The 17,314-nt window shown below is 40.6% G+C and overlaps 1 protein-coding gene across 1 annotated transcript in view; it reads right to left on the bottom strand.

The window, feature by feature from the left end:
- Positions 1-17,314, bottom strand: part of LOC118763570 — a 54,758-nt gene that overhangs the window by 28,285 nt on the left and 9,159 nt on the right. Inside the window, exons 3-5 of the mRNA XM_036503152.1 lie at positions 15,753-15,965; positions 15,390-15,638; positions 1,001-1,203 (exon numbers count right to left, since the gene is read on the bottom strand). Coding sequence (XP_036359045.1) covers positions 1,001-1,203; positions 15,390-15,638; positions 15,753-15,965 — 665 coding nt within the window. The remainder of the gene's footprint in view (positions 1-1,000; positions 1,204-15,389; positions 15,639-15,752; positions 15,966-17,314) is intronic.

Here is a 17,314-nt window from a genome sequence, read left to right as displayed (position 1 = left end):
CCCAGTTATCTGGATTGTTTTAAGGTATATATATATATATATATATATATATATATATAAGAGAACAAAGTGTACGTACGCCGCTATATATATATATATATATAATACAAAATGGGACAAGAACGCAAAACATCCGAACAACTACGTGATACAAAAAGGGACAACAAAACATCAAGATAGACGATACCAAAAAACAAGGACGGGTCATTCGAAGCTTTCTATCCCCAGTCAAGGACCGGATCATCCTTGCAATTTCGGCCGATTAATCTTGAGGTTGCTCCAATCTAATGCTCTTAGCTTAGTTTTTCCTTGGGGCTGGCCAGATTGGAGCCATCTCAAGATTCATCAGCCGAAATTGCGAGGATGATCCGGTCCTTGACTGAGGATAGAAAGCTTCGAATGACCCGTCCTTGTTTTTTTTGTATCGTCTATCTGGATGTTTTGTTGTCCCTTTTTGTATCACCTAGTTGTCCGGATGTTTTGCATTCTTGTCCCATTTTGTATTATATATATGTATATATCACCGTGATCACCGAGGTTATCAGATGTTGCTACACATCGCTGGTCACAATGCGCTTCGCATTGTTTTAGCCTTCAAATGACGCCACCCCGCTGGCTAAGCGAGCAGGCCAACAGAAGAAAGAGTGAGAGAAAGAGTGGTGAAAGAGTACGGTAGGGATCACCACCCCCTGCCGGAGCCTCGTGGAGCTTTTAGGTGTTTTCGCTCAATAAACACACACAACGCCCGGTCTGGGAATCGAAACCGCGATCCTACGACCGCGAGTCCGCTGTCCTAACCACTGGGCCATTGCGTCTCCACACACACACACACACACAACACACACACACACACACACATATATATATATATATATATATATATATATATATATATATATATATATAGGCTCATTCAACCATCTTAGACTATACAGATAGTTTCAATGGAATCAAATTCTCGATATCGGGTGAATGCAATGATGATAATAAATATAAATACCTCCAGGAAATTGTCTTGGTAGATGCAACCACATTCTTGGACTGGAACGCACGTTTCTTTACTCAGAACATAACCGTCTCTGCAGTCACACCGAGACTCCGTTTCATCAGTAGGACACTTTATTTGTGTATTATAGTTATCACAGGTTATTCTACACACGGATACGTTATGCTTAAACGTCATATTCTCGGGACATTTTTTATCTAAAAAAAGACAAACCAAACACCATTGAAGTAATCAGTTGTTACATTTTGTAAAATCAAAAAAGACGAAGTGAAGCAGCAATTATGATATCTGTAGGATTTCCTAGACTGGTGAAATATCCAATGTGGTTAAATGTTCATGGTGAACTTCCGTAGAGCAATGTCTATATTAAAAAACGTGAACAGGAAGAAAGTTGCAGAGTGATGCAGATCCATAGAGGAATGATTAAACGAAAGTGACATTTCAGATGATGATAATGTATGTATATATATATATTATATATATATATATATATATATATATATGTATGTATATATCAGGTCATCCCATAAGCTCTGTCCGATTTTAACGTTTTTAAGATTGAATGAAATTTAACAGTATTTTAGAATGTCTAATGGAATTTAAAATTATTTTTATGCATTTACTCTCTCTTTTACTTGTTTCAGTCATTTGACTGCGGCCATGCTGGAGCACCGCTTTTAGTCGAGCAAGTCGACCCCGGGACTTACACTTTGTAAGCCCAGTACTTATTCTATCGGTCTCTTTTGCCGAACCGCTAAGTGACGGGGACGTAAACACACCAGCATCGGTTGTCAAGCAATGCTAGGGGGACAAACACAGACACACACACAAACATATATATATATATATATATATATATATATACATACATATATACGACAGGCTTCTTTCAGTTTCCGTCTACCAAATCCACTCACAAGGCATTGGTCGGCCCGGGGCTATAGCAGAAGACACTTGCCCAAGATGCCACGCAGTGGGACTGAACCCGGAACCATGTGGTTGGTTAGCAAGCTAATACCACACAGCCACTCCTGCACCTTTGTGTACATTTAAACTAATTAAATATTATTTTACAGAATAATAGAATTAAAATTTCTTTGATTAAAACCCTTTCTAATATGGAAGTATCCAAAGAGCATTTAAGGCACATAATGCTTTATGAGTACAAAAAAAAAAAAAGGAAACTCTGCAGCCTAAGCGACTCGAAACATACACTCAGTTTATGGGAAAGAATACTTGAATGAAAGAACTTGCAGAAGATGGTTTGCAAAATTCAGAAGTGGAGATTTCAGCCTTGAAGATGAAGATCGAACAGATGAGTTTGATGATAAGCTCCTTGGGGCATTACTTGAAGAAAATCCTGCATTATCAGTTGAAAAATTGGCAATAAAGCTTAGTTCAATCCATACAACTGTTCATCAACTGGGATTGCGAAGGAGTAATTCACTTTGAATTGTTGCCACTTAATGCAACAATCAATGCTCAAGTCTACTGTCAGCAATTAGAGTGTTTGAACCAAGCTTTGAAGAAAAAAAGACCCGCTTTAGTGAATCGAATAGGAGTGATGTTTTATCAAGACAACGCGCAACCCCACACTGCAAAGATCACATCACAGAAGATCGAAGAGCTTTATTTCTGTTCCTGAAGGTCAGCAATGGTTTTCCTCGGTCACGAGTGGACGGCCATCATGTATGTATCTCTCTCCCCCACTCTCTCTCACTCTCTCTCTCTCTCTCTCTGTATATATATATATATATTTCATTTTATTTTTCATTTTATCTAGTTTCAGCTCACGAGCTGTGGCCATGCTGGGGCACCGCCATTCTAATATATGTCAAGTAAGGAGTACTTTACGTCAAGTAAGGAGTACTTTACTTCAGTTTGAATGCCCACAACTTAGACATTTCTCGTTTCACCATCACTGATGATCTTCCCTAATAAAAACCGTATCATAATATTAGTCTTCTTCAAAACCTAATAATACTTAATCTCCAACATCTACTAACCTTATAGAACAGTACCCTGCACCCAGTATGCCACGTGATGATGTCAGGTGTGTCGCATTGTAACCTGGATATAATTTTTCCCCTATACTTTCAGTTATATTTTTAGTTCAGGTGTGCCGCCGAATTTTGAAAAGAATATGTGTGCCGCAAGTGAGCTCTGTTCTAGAAAACTCAGATGAACTAGTTCTCAGAATTGTAAGCAATGCATTGCTCAATGAATGATATCATCACTTGCACAACAGATTTCGTACTATTTTTTACTCGCATCATTGTTATTGTGTAGTTTGAGGGGGGGGGGCGTGGGATTGGAGGAATATCTATTGAATGAGTGGTCTTCGCAGATCTTTCGGGACCTGTGAGAAGAATGCCATTAAAATGTCTCCTAAACAGGATGCAAGTGGACGGCTGCAAGGAAAACGCGTGCTGAGAGTGAATCTTAAAGGGCAAGGAAGAAAGAAAGATTGACAAAGTGTAATGTGGAGTGGACACGATGGGGGTAAAGGGCTTAAGAGAAATGGGGAGGTATGGAAGTCGAAAGAGCTCAAGTGTAAGGGACATGAGGAGCAGATTCTACTGTAGCAGCGGTGGAAAAGGCGAAGAGAATAGCCAGAAGATGAAGTGTGTGAGTGACTTTTTAGCAATTAGTCGAATGATCTTTCTTTGAATGCAGTTTCAGGTGTGTGTATATATGAATAGTAATATTCCGGATGTAGGGTAGTACTCCATTTTAACAGATATATTTACCAAAATTAAGTAAAAACATCTTGAAATACTAAAGATTAAATATATTCAATAAAATTGCTATTGGCTTCGAATATGGCCTCCAGACAATTTCAGAATCTCCTGCAACTCTTCTGGACGGCCTCCTTGCTTAAGTTGGTGAATGCTGCCGTAATCCTTGCTTTCAGTTCCTCCTTGGTGTTACAAGAAGTTTTGATGATCTTTCGCTCAACTGTGTTCAACACATTATAATGAAGGGGAGTTAGGTGGCCAGATGTTAGGGGTGATGTGGTCGCAGAAATTATCTGACAGCCATGACTGGGTCCTCCTGCTTGCATGGCATGGTGCAGAGTCCTGTTGCCAGACAGGGTCTTCCAGCAGCCGCCCTCTTGATCCAGGGTAGCACTACCTTCACCAGGCATTTGATGTAGGCCTCCATGTTGAGTCTGAGGCGGCCGTGTGGGAAGATGAATCAAGGTATAACGTCGCCATCACTAGTGATCACTCCAAACACCAGGATGTTGATTGGATGTTTGATTTTAATCACTCTCGGTACATGTTTTGGGTACACGGCTAGCCAACGGTTGTTCTGTGTGTTCACCATCTGATCTTGGCAGAAATTTTACTCGTCTGAGAAAAACCAAAGCATGTTCGGTTGGAGGGGTTTCTTGAATTTGTTCAAAAGCTTCGCAGCGCGGTCTTTCCTCTTGTCCTTGATGGCTTGGGGGTAAAAATTGGCCCTTTCCCATCTTGTATGAGGAATACCGAATGTCTTCATGTACAACCAACCTGCCTGATAAGAAACTCAGATACTCCCATGACCCTGGCGATGGACCTGATTGACTTGGCGGGATTATTGTCAACCATGGCCAGGATCTCACCAACAAATTCAGGACTTCTTTTCTAATTAGAATGACTAGAGTGAATTTTCCAAGCTGCCGTACCTTCGTAATCACCATTAGACTCATCCAACTCTTTCCGAATTCTCTGCACAGTCCTTATAATTGACACTCAAACACTCCGAAATGTTCGTATTGAAGCTTCTGGCGTGAACACCAAGCAGTACAGCATGTCGTTTCCAAATTTCTGGCAGAGTGAACTGCGTCATGGTGCTGTTTTTCTCACAGACACTGCCCAGCTGACCCTACTAAACTGTGTAGTCGATAAAATCAAAAGCAAGCAATACACATGCACGAAAGCAAAAATATAAAACGGCAACAATTTACCCATCGCACCCTGTATGTGTGTGTGTGTGTATTATCTATTCTTTTCTACTCTAGGCACAAGGCTCGAAATTTTGGGGTAGGGGGCCAGTCGATTAGATCGACACTAATACACAACTAGTACTTGATTTATCGACCCCAAAAGGATGGAAGGCAAAGTCGACCTCAGAGGAATTTGAACTCAAAGCGTAAAGACAGTCGAAATGCCACTAAACATTTCGCCCGGCGTGCTAACGTTTCTTATTTCTTTATTGTCCACAAGGGGCTAAACATAGAGGGGACAAACAAGGACAGACAAAGCTATTAAGTCGATTACATCGACCTCAGTGCGTAACTGGTACTTAATTTATCGACCCCGAAAGGATGAAAGGCAAAGTCGACATCGGCGGAATTTGAACTCAGAACGTAACGGCAGACGAAATACCTATTTCTTTACTACCCACATGGGGCTAAACACAGAGAGGACAAACAACGACAGACACACGGATTAAACCGATTACATCGACCCCAGTGCGGTGCGTAACTGGTACTTATTTAATCGACCCCGAAAGGATGAAAGGCAAAGTCGACCTCGGCGGAATTTGAACTCAGAACGTAGCGGCAGACGAAATACCGCTAAGCATTTTGCCCGATGTGCTAACGTTTCTGCCAGCTCGCCGCTTTATCTATTTATTGAATTAGCAGGTAACTAGCCGAGTAATCTACTGATGCGTAAAACCTAAACGGCTTTTTTAAAGCAGAGCGTAACACAAGCGTGGCGAAGCTGGACCTTTCACATTGTCGGTAGAATCCATCAGTGGAGGCGCAATGGCCCAGTGGTTAGGGCAGCGGACTCGCGGTCATAGGATCGCGGTTTCGATTCCCAGACCGGGCGTTGTGAGTGTTTATTGAGCGAAAACACCTAAAAGCTTCACGAGGCTCCGGCAGGGATGGTGGTGATCCCTGCTGTACTCTTTCACCACAACTTTCTCTCACTCTTACTTCCTGTATTTCAAAGGGCCGGCCTTGTCACTCTCTGTGTCACGCTGAATATCCCCGAGAACTACGTTAAGGGTGCACGTGTCTGTGGAGTGCTCAGCCACTTACACGTTAATTTCACGAGCAGGCTGTTCCGTTGATTCGGGTCAACCGGAACCCTCGTCGTCGTAACCGACGGAGTGCTTCCAAAGAATCCATCTGGCAAGTTTTCAATGTTTCCCTCTGTCAAATTCGTCCACATAACTTGGCTCAACTAGAAACTTTAGTAAAGAGAAAAACACTTGATAAAGATGCCAGGCAATGAGATCGAACGTGAGACCTCATGACTGCAAAGCGTATACATACCCACGAACATCCGTGTGCACGCGCTAACAAGCATGTGGAAGCACTCCGTCGGTTACGACGACGAGGGTACCGGTTGATCCGATCAACGGAACAGCCTGCTCGTGAAATTAACGTGTAAGTGGTTGAGCACTCCACAGACACGTGCACCCTTAACGTAGTTCTCGGGGATATTCAGCGTAACACAGAGAGTGACAAGGCCGGCCCTTTGAAATACAGGTACAACAGAAACAGGAAGTAAGAGTGAGAGAAAGTTGTGGTGAAAGAGTACAGCAGGGATCGCCATCATCCCTGCCGGAGCCTCGTGGAGCTTTTAGGTGTTTTCGCTCAATAAACACTCACAACGCCCGGTCTGGGAATCGAAACCGCGATCCTACGACCGCGAGTCCGCTGCCCTAACCACTGGACCATTGCGCCTCCGCTAACAAGCATATCATACAATAGAACCTTGTATTGTTATGGGTCTTTATATCAATAGATTTCCTCTAGAATTAATACAAAGAAATGAAGACGGATCATTTTAAAAGCCTGTTCGAATTTTAGTAATATAATTTATTTCCTGTTTCCCTTATATAATGTGTATCCTGCTCACCTGATACAGTAACATATATTGTTTACCTGCTATAACACGTTTATGCAGTATAATGAGGTGAGGTATGTATGTATGTATGTATGCATGCATGCATGCATGTATGCATGTATGCATGTATGTATGTATGTATGTATGTATGTATGCATGTATGCATGTATGCATGTATGTATGTATGTATGTATGTATGCATGTATGTATGTATGTATGTATGTATGTATGCATGCATGTATGCATGTATGCATGTATGTATGTATGTATGTATGTATGTATGCATGTATGCATGTATGTATGCATGCATGTATGCATGTATGTATGTATGTATGTATGTATGTATGCATGCATGCATGTATGCATGTATGCATGTATGTATGTATGTATGTATGTATGCATGTATGCATGAAAGGCATGTATGCATGTATGCATGTATGTATGCATGTATGCATGTATGCATGTATGTATGTATGTATGTATGTATGCATGCATGTATGCGTGTATGAATGTATGTATGTATGTATGTATGTATGTATGTATGTATGCATGCATGCATGTATGTATGTATGTATGTATGTATGCATGCATGCATGCATGCATGTATGCATGTATGTATGTATGTATGCATGTATGTATGTATGTATGCATGCATGCATGTATGTATGTATGAATGTATGTATGTATGTATGCATGTATGTGTGTATGTATGCATGCATACATGCATGCATGCATGCATGTATGTATGTATGCATGCATGTATGTATGTATGCATGTATGTATGTATGTATGCATGCATGTATGTATGTATGCATGCATGCATGCATGCATGTATGCATGCATGCATGCATGTATATATGCATGCATGTATGTATGCATGCATGTATGTATGTATGCATGCATGTATGTATATATGTATGCATGTATGTATGTATGTATGTATGTATGTATGCATGCATGTATGTATGTATGTATGTATGTATGCATGTATGCATGCATGCATGCATGCATGTATGTAGGTATGCATGCATGCATACATGCATGCATGCATGTATGTATGTATGCATGCATGTATGTATGTATGCATGTATGTATGTATGTATGCATGCATGTATGTATGTATGCATGCATGCATGCATGCATGCATGTATGCATGCATGCATGTATGTATGTATGTATGCATGCATGTATGTATGCATGCATGTATGTATGTATGTATGTATGTATGTATGCATGCATGCATTTATGTAAGTATGTATGTATGTATGTATGCATGCATGTATGTATGCATGCATGCATGCATGTATGTAGTATGTATGTATGCATGCATGCATGTATGCATGCATGTATGTATGTATGTATGTATGTATGCATGCATGCATGCATGTATGTATGTATGCATGCATGCATGTATGTATGTATGTATGTATGTATGCATGCATGCATGTATGTATGTATGTATGCATGCATGCATGTATGCATGCATGCATGTATGTATGCATGTATGTATGTTGCATGCATGTATGTATGTATGTATGTATGCATGCATGCATGCATGTATGTATGCATGTATGTATGAATGTATCTTTTATCTTTATTTGTTTTAGGCATTGGACTGCATCCATGCTGGGGCACCGCTTTGAAGGGTTTAGTTAAAGAAATCAGCAACATTATTTTTAAGGCTGGTACTTGCTGCTCAACACTAGTGTCATGCGCTGGTGGGGAACAAAAACAAACACAAAGACCCCACCACCACAGAAACCATCAATTTGTCTATCTATCTATCTATCTATCTATCTATCTATCTATCTATCTATCTATCTATCTATCTATTTGCAAAAAAAAGAAGTATAACATGTGACTTCATTGACCGAGGTTACCGTGGTCTTTTCCGTAGGCTTTTCTTTCCACGGGTAAACCTCACCTGTCCTCCCCTTTACACTTCATATTGACATTTCTGTGATAACGATCCCTATTGATCAACTTTTTTTCCTTTCCCTCCCTCCCCCTTTTTTTAAAAATTTTATTCTATCCTCCACTTTTTTGTCCTCTTTCTTTCCATTTACGATCCCTTTTGATCGAAAACCAAACCCCCTTCTTTTACCCCCCAAAAGAAAAGCTCTACCTTGTAATTTTGTCCTGTCTGTGTGCAGCCCTGTGTGGCTAATAAAGAAACATATCTATCTGAGCCTAAGACCACATCGTTGGGAATCAAGTTTCTTAACAGCGCAGGCACGCCTGCGCTTATATATATATATATATATATATATAAACATCATCGATCACACTCGATGTATGTGCTTTGCTTGATCGCCGATAAGCTGCTGCATAGCGTGGTGAGACGACTTCCTCAAAGCGTTTGGTGTTAAAACACCCGAAAGTCATAGACAAGCGAGACAACTCGCTCGAAATCCCCTTCAAGCGAAACATTGATATCCACCGCACTAAACCATGGCTTGCCGCCGAACAAGCAGAAAGAATACTTTGAATATGTGCGGTCGATAATGTTTACAACACTAGCGCTGCTTGTCATTCATATTTAAATTCATTCTTACATACTCATCGTCGTGGCATACCATCAAATGGTTTTTACACTATTTGTATATAGTCATGGACTGGTGATTCAGTTCACCTGTGATTCGGTTCATGTACGTAATAATGATGAGTCACAAAAATGATGAAACAATGATTTCCATCGCTTTTGAATGGAATTTACGGTGAGCTGTTTAGCCTGTCTATGTCTTTTAGGTGTTTTAACACCCGGTACTTTGAAGGAGTTATCCTCACCACGTTAGCCGCAGCGGACCGTTGAACAAGCAAAGCACATACATTGAGTATGTGTGGTCGATAATGTTTACAACACTTGCGCTGCTTTACGACAGCGATCCCTGGAATATCTATTCCCGAGAAAAGTAGTGTCTCCACATTTTTTATTTATGTAATAACGTATCCCATTGGAATCAAAAGGGCCATATAGCTCCTTGGAGCAGACATGATGCTCGCTGTGAATTTCAAAAAAAAATTCATGCCAATTTGTTAAAGATATTGTCGAAAATATGTCATCTTGAATTTGAACGCGATTTCCCAAAATGGCATGATTTTATCGATTTTTTCTGATGGTAAGGTATTGCATGAAAAACTAACGTCAGAATTAAGTTCCTTAGGGTAACATTAAGCTTCACCATGAGTTTGGTGAAAATCGATTGCAAGTTGCGAAAACTACAACAGAAAATGTGTTGCATATGATAAGCTTAGATTCTCGACCCCATGTCGAATTTATCGATTTTTTTCAGAACTGGGGGAACTTTGCAAAATTTTCGCTGCGTTAGTTTTGAATTATGGCATTGGGCTATGTGTGTGTCAAGTTTCATCAGAATCGGTTGAAAGCCGTGGTCAGGGTGAGGGTACAACCTGACAGACACACAGACAGACAAACTGCCTTTTATATATATAGAGAGAAGAGATGAGAAGCATTTTGGACATCAAGTGAACTGATCGCGTTGCCAACAATGAGGTCCAGGCTCACACTCTGATACCCAGCCTTCTCAACCTATTTTCACATACTGCGCTACACACACCGTAAGTCAGATTAGAGAGTCAGAAAAGACCTTCTGCATAGGCAAGTGGCTATAACACATAGGCGATGCCAACTTCATTTTCAAAGGTGTCTGCAAGAGAGACCTGAAGTCTCTCTACATGTATGTTGAAAGGTAGAAGGATATTACTGATAGGCGCGATCAGAAATTGATGACGGTTTTAAAAGACGAGGGGTGGAGTTGAGATTAGTTGATGAAGAAAAACTAAATCGGCTGAAAAGCAGCCCCAATTGAAGTCACTGTGGATGGGACCGTCATTCACAAGGTCACAGCAGACATGCATACATCCATATGTTTAATTATAACCTTACTAAATGTTACTTTAGTAATAATATATGCTAGTTTCAATTAGTTTTGTTGATACTTTAATTGTCGTTAACGATTTTATTTTCTTTGAAAGAAGTTTGTCTTATAAATAACTAGCAGTATCGCCCGGCGTTGCTCGGGTTTGTAAGGGAAATAACTATATAAGCATTTTTAGAGAGTTATAGCCAAAAAATAGCAAAAAAATGCATTAAAAATGGAAAAAAAATTATGGTAAATTTTTTTAAAAATCGTTGACTCATCGTAGACATTTTTAGAGAGTTACTTACCTTATATAATAGCGAAAAAATGCATTAAAATGGAAAAAAATGATGGTAAATTTTTTTTAAATCGTAGACTCATCGTAGACGCGCGCTAATACCCAGAAGGGCTCGATATGAATCACGACTATAAGATACCCGGTTTTGGTTAAACTGCACCGCAAAATGTGGGAGTAGTTAGGAATCTAAATCGTAGGAGACAGACACACAACTTCACTTTTAGATATAAAGATTTCTAGCATAGGCACAAAAGCTCAAATTGGGTGTGGGGGAAGGTTAGTTGACTGGGACTTCAAATTTTTCAAGTCCAGATGGATGAAACCCAAACCTGACCTTGGTGAGATTTGAATTCAGTAGGTAAAGAGCCGAAACAAATACAATAAAACATTATATTTACCGCTCTACCAACCCATCACCGTTGGAAATATTTAGAAACACAATATCTCAAATAACATTTGTTAATGGAAGCACTCCGTCGGTTACGACGACGAGGGTTCCGGTTGATCCGATCAACGGAACAGCCTGCTCGTGAAATTAACGTGTAAGTGGCTGAGCACTCCACAGACACGTGCACCCTTAACTTAGTTCTCGGGGATATTCAGCGTGACACAGAGAGTGACAAGGCCGGCCCTTTTTTGAAATACAGGTACAACAGAAACAGGAAGTAAGAGTGAGAGAAAGTTGCGGTGAAAGAGTACAGCAGGGATCACCACCATCCTCTGCCGGAGCCTCGTGGAGCTTTTAGGTGTTTTCGCTCAATAAACACTCACAACGCCCGGTCTGGGAATCGAAACCGCGATCCTATGACCGCGAGTCCGCTGCCCTAACCACTGGGCCATTGCGACTCCACATTTGTTAATATACAACTGTGAAAAGGCGGGGAGCTGGCAGAATCGTTAGCGGCATTTCGTCCGTCTTCATGTTCTGAGTTCAAATTCTGCCGAGAATTTGCCCTTCATTCTTTCAGGATCGACAAAATAAATCCCAGTTGAGCTTTGGGGCGATGTCATTGACTTACTTCTCCATCCCCCAAATTGCCGGCCTTGTGTACAAAATTTGAAATCAGTATACAACAGTAAATAATTTCACAATCATGCATATATTAAACATGGATGTGTAAACAGACTGTCTGATCAAAACTGAGGACTGTGTCTGTCTCTCTCTCCCCCTCTTTCCTCCTCTCTCTCCTTCTTCCCCCTGTCTCACTCCCTGTGCAGAGCGAACCCGAGAATAGCTCGACAAGTTCTCACTGGTTACCGATATCTCATTGCGCTTCTTTATTATTGTTCCTTCTAAAGAGAAAGTGTGGTGAGAGGAATCAGTTTACAATTTTCCTACAAAATAAAAAGGAGTGGAGGGCCAGCAACAGGCACCGATCGTTCTTATTTGCACATACTAGTAAATTGGGAAGAATGTATTAATAGCTAAAGTAGATTTTTGACACTGTGGTGTATAGATTAATTCACATATGGACGTTTAACGTATAAACGACCCCAAGTCAACAGGATACTCTTCTGTAAAGTATGCGTGTGTGAACACGTGACTAGAAGTGTGTGTACCGTTGGCGATTTTTTTCCTCCGTCTTCCCTTCTTTGGATCTTTCCTTTTCCTATGTTTCTGACGAAGAGCTCCGCTCGAAACGTTAAACCCTCCTTCTTTCCTGAGCGTCCAGTAATACTATACTTGTTCCACGTCCTCGCGTTGTTGTGTTTTCGCTTTGTGTTTTCATGTTTGGATTAACTTTATATATATATATATATATATATATATATATATATATATATATTATATATATATATATATGTGTGTGTGTTTCAAACACGTTAGTGGTTGAATATATTCTTAAGTTCACCATTTCGTCAATCGCGGCAGCTTCCAAGCTTCACCACTAATTCAGTTCTCAACTGAATTGCAAACTGTTAATAGTTTTAAAGAGGACACCTCCTCAGCTACACTTTGGCATAAATAGTTTGAGATTTGGTTCAGTAGAAAAAAAGTTACATCAAAATATCTGCGACCTTAAGGGGGGGGGGGCAGTAAGGCAGACATTCATCTTTAACTAACAAAATGTTTAATTTTAAATTAAAAGTATACTGGGGGGGGGGGGCTTAAATGATAGGAAAATGCATGAGGAATTCAGAATCGTTTGTCGCATTGAACAAAATTAGTACAAAAACAGTTATGAGGTAAAATGTTATGAAATAAATGTTATGAATAAGTAAGGGAGTAACGCTTAAGAGATAAGAATAAAGAATATATTTCTAAAATGAATGCTAGCATTTTAAAGCAGTGAGTTGACAGAAACGTTAGCGTGCCGAGCGAAATTCTTAGCAGTATTTCGCCTATTGTTACATTTTGAGTTCAAATTTTGCCGAGGTCGACTTTGACGTACAGGATTATTTAATTAAATTTTTTTTAACTAAACACTTTCAAACTTCCGATACTGGTAGAATGTGTCACAAAGAACAGGTTTTACTCTTAATATTTTTGACAAAATTTTGTATTTTAGAAGTTATTTCGTCAGAATTTACAGAGTGACAATGGACAAATTCGTGTTTGATAAGTGCCAACACACGAAACTCCCAGCTTTTGACTTACTCTCTAACGTCTTCCGATGATATATACATATTACATATATGTGTAAAAAAAATCTCATCACGCAATCGAGCCAATCAAAGAGCCTCTACCTGGTCGCTCGACACGCTAAAAATAGCAACCAAAGCATCTCCCTACCTAAATCATATGCCCATTGTATGTAATGTCCTAGATTATTTCGAAATGAACGGTTTGCTGAAGGCTGGAATGTTTTTGATGATAGGTTTGCAGTATTTGAGGCTAAATAACAACAACATTATGGTAAATTTCTATATTAACACCTGCACGATTTTCACTAAGAAAAAACAAAACATTTGATTTTTTGCGTGGAATCAAGAACCCTGACCTCCTAAAATGCTGCAAATCCTTTATTTTGGTTCGGATAAAATGATGTGGGGTCCCCCACCCCATTCCCGGAATCATTGAAATTTTTTTCGTTGAATGAATTCCTGTGACCTAACATTGCAAAATTAGGTTACTTAAGGTGAGCCTGGTAACTGATGGTTTTGGGGTCTTGTTGTTTGTAACTTTTGGTGAGCCATGGTGCAACCAACAACATGGTAAAAATCCCTTCCATTAGTTTGGTAGGGATGAGAAATATCAGACCATTCAATCACAACATATATTTAAATTAAGCATGAAAAAAATTGAAGTATTATCATCAACTACATGGAAAAATTGAAATATTATCTTTCAGTATTTTATAAGGTAAAAACTTAAATTATTAATTGACACATTATTAATTATCTTATAACAGCAATACCAGGGAAAATCATGGATTACATGGAAAAATGTGAGCATGAAAAGTCATATTCTTAAGATTATAAACCTGGATTATAAACACACACACACACACACCACACACACACACACACTCACTCACTCACACACACACAGACACACTCACTCACTCACACACACACAGACACACACACACACACTCACTCACTCACACTCACACACACACATTCACTCACTCACACATACACGCACTTAGAGGAACAGACAGAGAGGAGAAAGGAGAGAGAGGGAGGGAGGGAGAGGAAGAGATAAAGTTTGTTGGAGAGACACATTACGATTAAGTGAAAGCGATTGGCATAAACATCTACCCTCCCCCCCTCACACATTAAGGAGAAAGGCTCATACACAGAGAAAGAGAGGAGATAAAAAGAGGAGAGAGATAGAGAGAGAGAGAGAGAGAGAGAAAGGGGAAGGGAAAAGAAGAAAAAGAGAGAGAGGGAGACAAAGAGAAACATTGAAATGTTAAACAAGTCAGCATCGAATCAGCGACACCAAACAGGTAGCGCCAAAATGGCTGTGCGAAAATGTTTGTGCGTAAACGTCTTATTTCTGTGTGTTTTTTAGGAAGCACTCCGTCGGTTACGACGATGAGGGTTCCGGTTGATCTGAATCAACGGAACAGCCTGCTCGTGAAATTAACGTGTAAGTGGCTGAGCACTCCACAGACACGTGTACCCTTAACGTAGTTCTCGGGGATATTCAGCGTGACACAGAGAGTGACAAGGCCGGCCCTTTGAAATATAGGTACAACAGAAACAGGAAGTAAGAGTACAGCAGGGATCACCACCATCCCCTGCCGGAGCCTCGTGGAGCTTTTAGGTGTTTTCGCTCAATAAACACTCACAACGCCCGGTCTGGGAATCGAAACCGCGATCCTACGACCGCGAGTCCGCTGCCCTAACCACTGGGCCATTGCGCCTCCACATTTCTGTGTGTATACTTCGTCACTCATACTTACAGCACTTGGTCACTTCTCGCCATGACACTTTGATACCAATTATTTCACACTCGTGTGCTAAGGCATCGATGACGTCGCATGCATCGTTCTTCCATTGCTCCATGTCTCCAGTTTCACGACACATCACTGTATTACACATCGTATAATACTTCAGTAGATTTTCCCGCCCGAGTTGCAGCATACACTTACGGAAGCGAGTTCCAAACATATGGTCGCAGTACTTATGACCTTCCAAACAAGACTCATAGCCTGAAAATAAAAAGGTAATGGGTTAAATCGATCAAATTATGGCTAAACTGATCGGTATGATGGAGGAAATTTGCCGATGTACTGGAAGAATTAGAATAAAATGAAATCTCATACCTTTCCAAGAATCATCGTATGTCTTCACACTGCACATTATATTTAAATCCCGTTCCTTGCTTGGTAGAGTCAGCTTAACAATACGGCCTATCATTTCTTGCTTGCAGGAAACCTCAACTGTTTGCTTAGTAAAATAACAAATACATGTTTCTCTTTCAAGTAGCTTGAGCTTCAGAGATCTGGCTACATTGTCCACACTCTCTACCAAATAATCTAAGACAAAAATAGATTTAAGTGAGAAAATGCGTACATATCAAAATGTATATTGTTTACAGAAGAGTGTTTTTAATAAGCTGTAATATTTCTGTTTAAAATCTCTCTTTCAACGTTTTAAAGAAGTAAAGGAAAATAAATTCTGCATCCCCTCATTTTTTATTTATTTATTTTTGTTTCATGTGTCGAGTTCTTCTGTGTGATAATGTGTGGAGGCGCAATGGCCCAGTGGTTAGGGCAGCGGACTCGCGGTCGTAGGATCGCGGTTTCGATTCCCAGACCGGGCATTGTGAGTGTTTATTGAGCGAAAACACCTAAAGCTTCACAAGGCTCCTGCAGGGGGTGATGGTGAACCCTGCTGTACTCTTTCACCACAACTTTCTCTCACTCTTACTTCCTGTTTCTGTTGTACCTGTATTTCAAAGGGCCAGCCTTGTCACACTCTGTGTCACGCTGAATCTCCTCGAGAACTACGTTAAGGGCACACGTGTCTGTGGAATGCTCAGCCACTTACACGTTAATTCCACGAGCAAGCTGTTCCGTTGATCGTATCAGCTGGGACCCTCATCGTCGTAACCGACGGAGTGCTCCTTTTAAGTGATAACGTATAGAAATTTTGGGCCGTGTTTATTACTTAGTGGAAGCACTCCGTCGGTTACGACGACGAGGGTTCCGGTTGATCCGAATCAACGGAACAGCCTGCTCGTGAAATTAACGTGTAAGTGGCTGAGCACTCCACAGACACGTGCACCCTTAACGTAGTTCCCGGGAATATTCAGCGTGACACAGAGAGTGACAAGGCCCGGCCCCTTGAAATACAGGTACAACAGAAACAGGAAGTAAGAGTGAGAGAAAGTTGTGGTGAAAGAGTACAGCAGGGATCACCACCATCCCCTGCCGGAGCCTCGTGAAGCTTTAGGTATTTTCGCTCAATAAACACTCACAACGCCCGGTCTGGGAATCGAAACCGCGATCCTATGACCGCGAGTCCGCTGCCCTAACCACTGGGCCATTGCGCCTCCACCGTGTTTATTACACAGCCTTAAGTGTCGGGAAAGAGTGACGTATGTGAGAAGGAAGTGGGTTAAATATTGAGTTATCATATTCATTGGCATGCATTCAGTTCAAGCCAGCTGTAGTCTTAGTTTGTGTATCTCGATTAAGATAGATTCTTTTATCCGCAGGTTACCGAATTGCGATCTCCAGTTTCAAATATTGTAACAGTTACTTTTGGTATCCTGTCCCAGTTAATTCTGAGTGTCTGGTCTAGCCATCTAAGCCGCTTCTTAAGGTCTTACAAAGTGTCAAATGGAGAACTGTACCACAAAACTGAATGCATCGGAGTGATC

Source organism: Octopus sinensis, linkage group LG5 (genome assembly GCF_006345805.1).
Source record: "Octopus sinensis linkage group LG5, ASM634580v1, whole genome shotgun sequence".
In the NCBI taxonomy this organism is placed as follows: Eukaryota; Metazoa; Mollusca; class Cephalopoda; order Octopoda; family Octopodidae; genus Octopus; species Octopus sinensis.
Note: the sequence above shows the minus strand (reverse complement) of the source record. Positions and strands in the feature narration are given on the sequence as shown.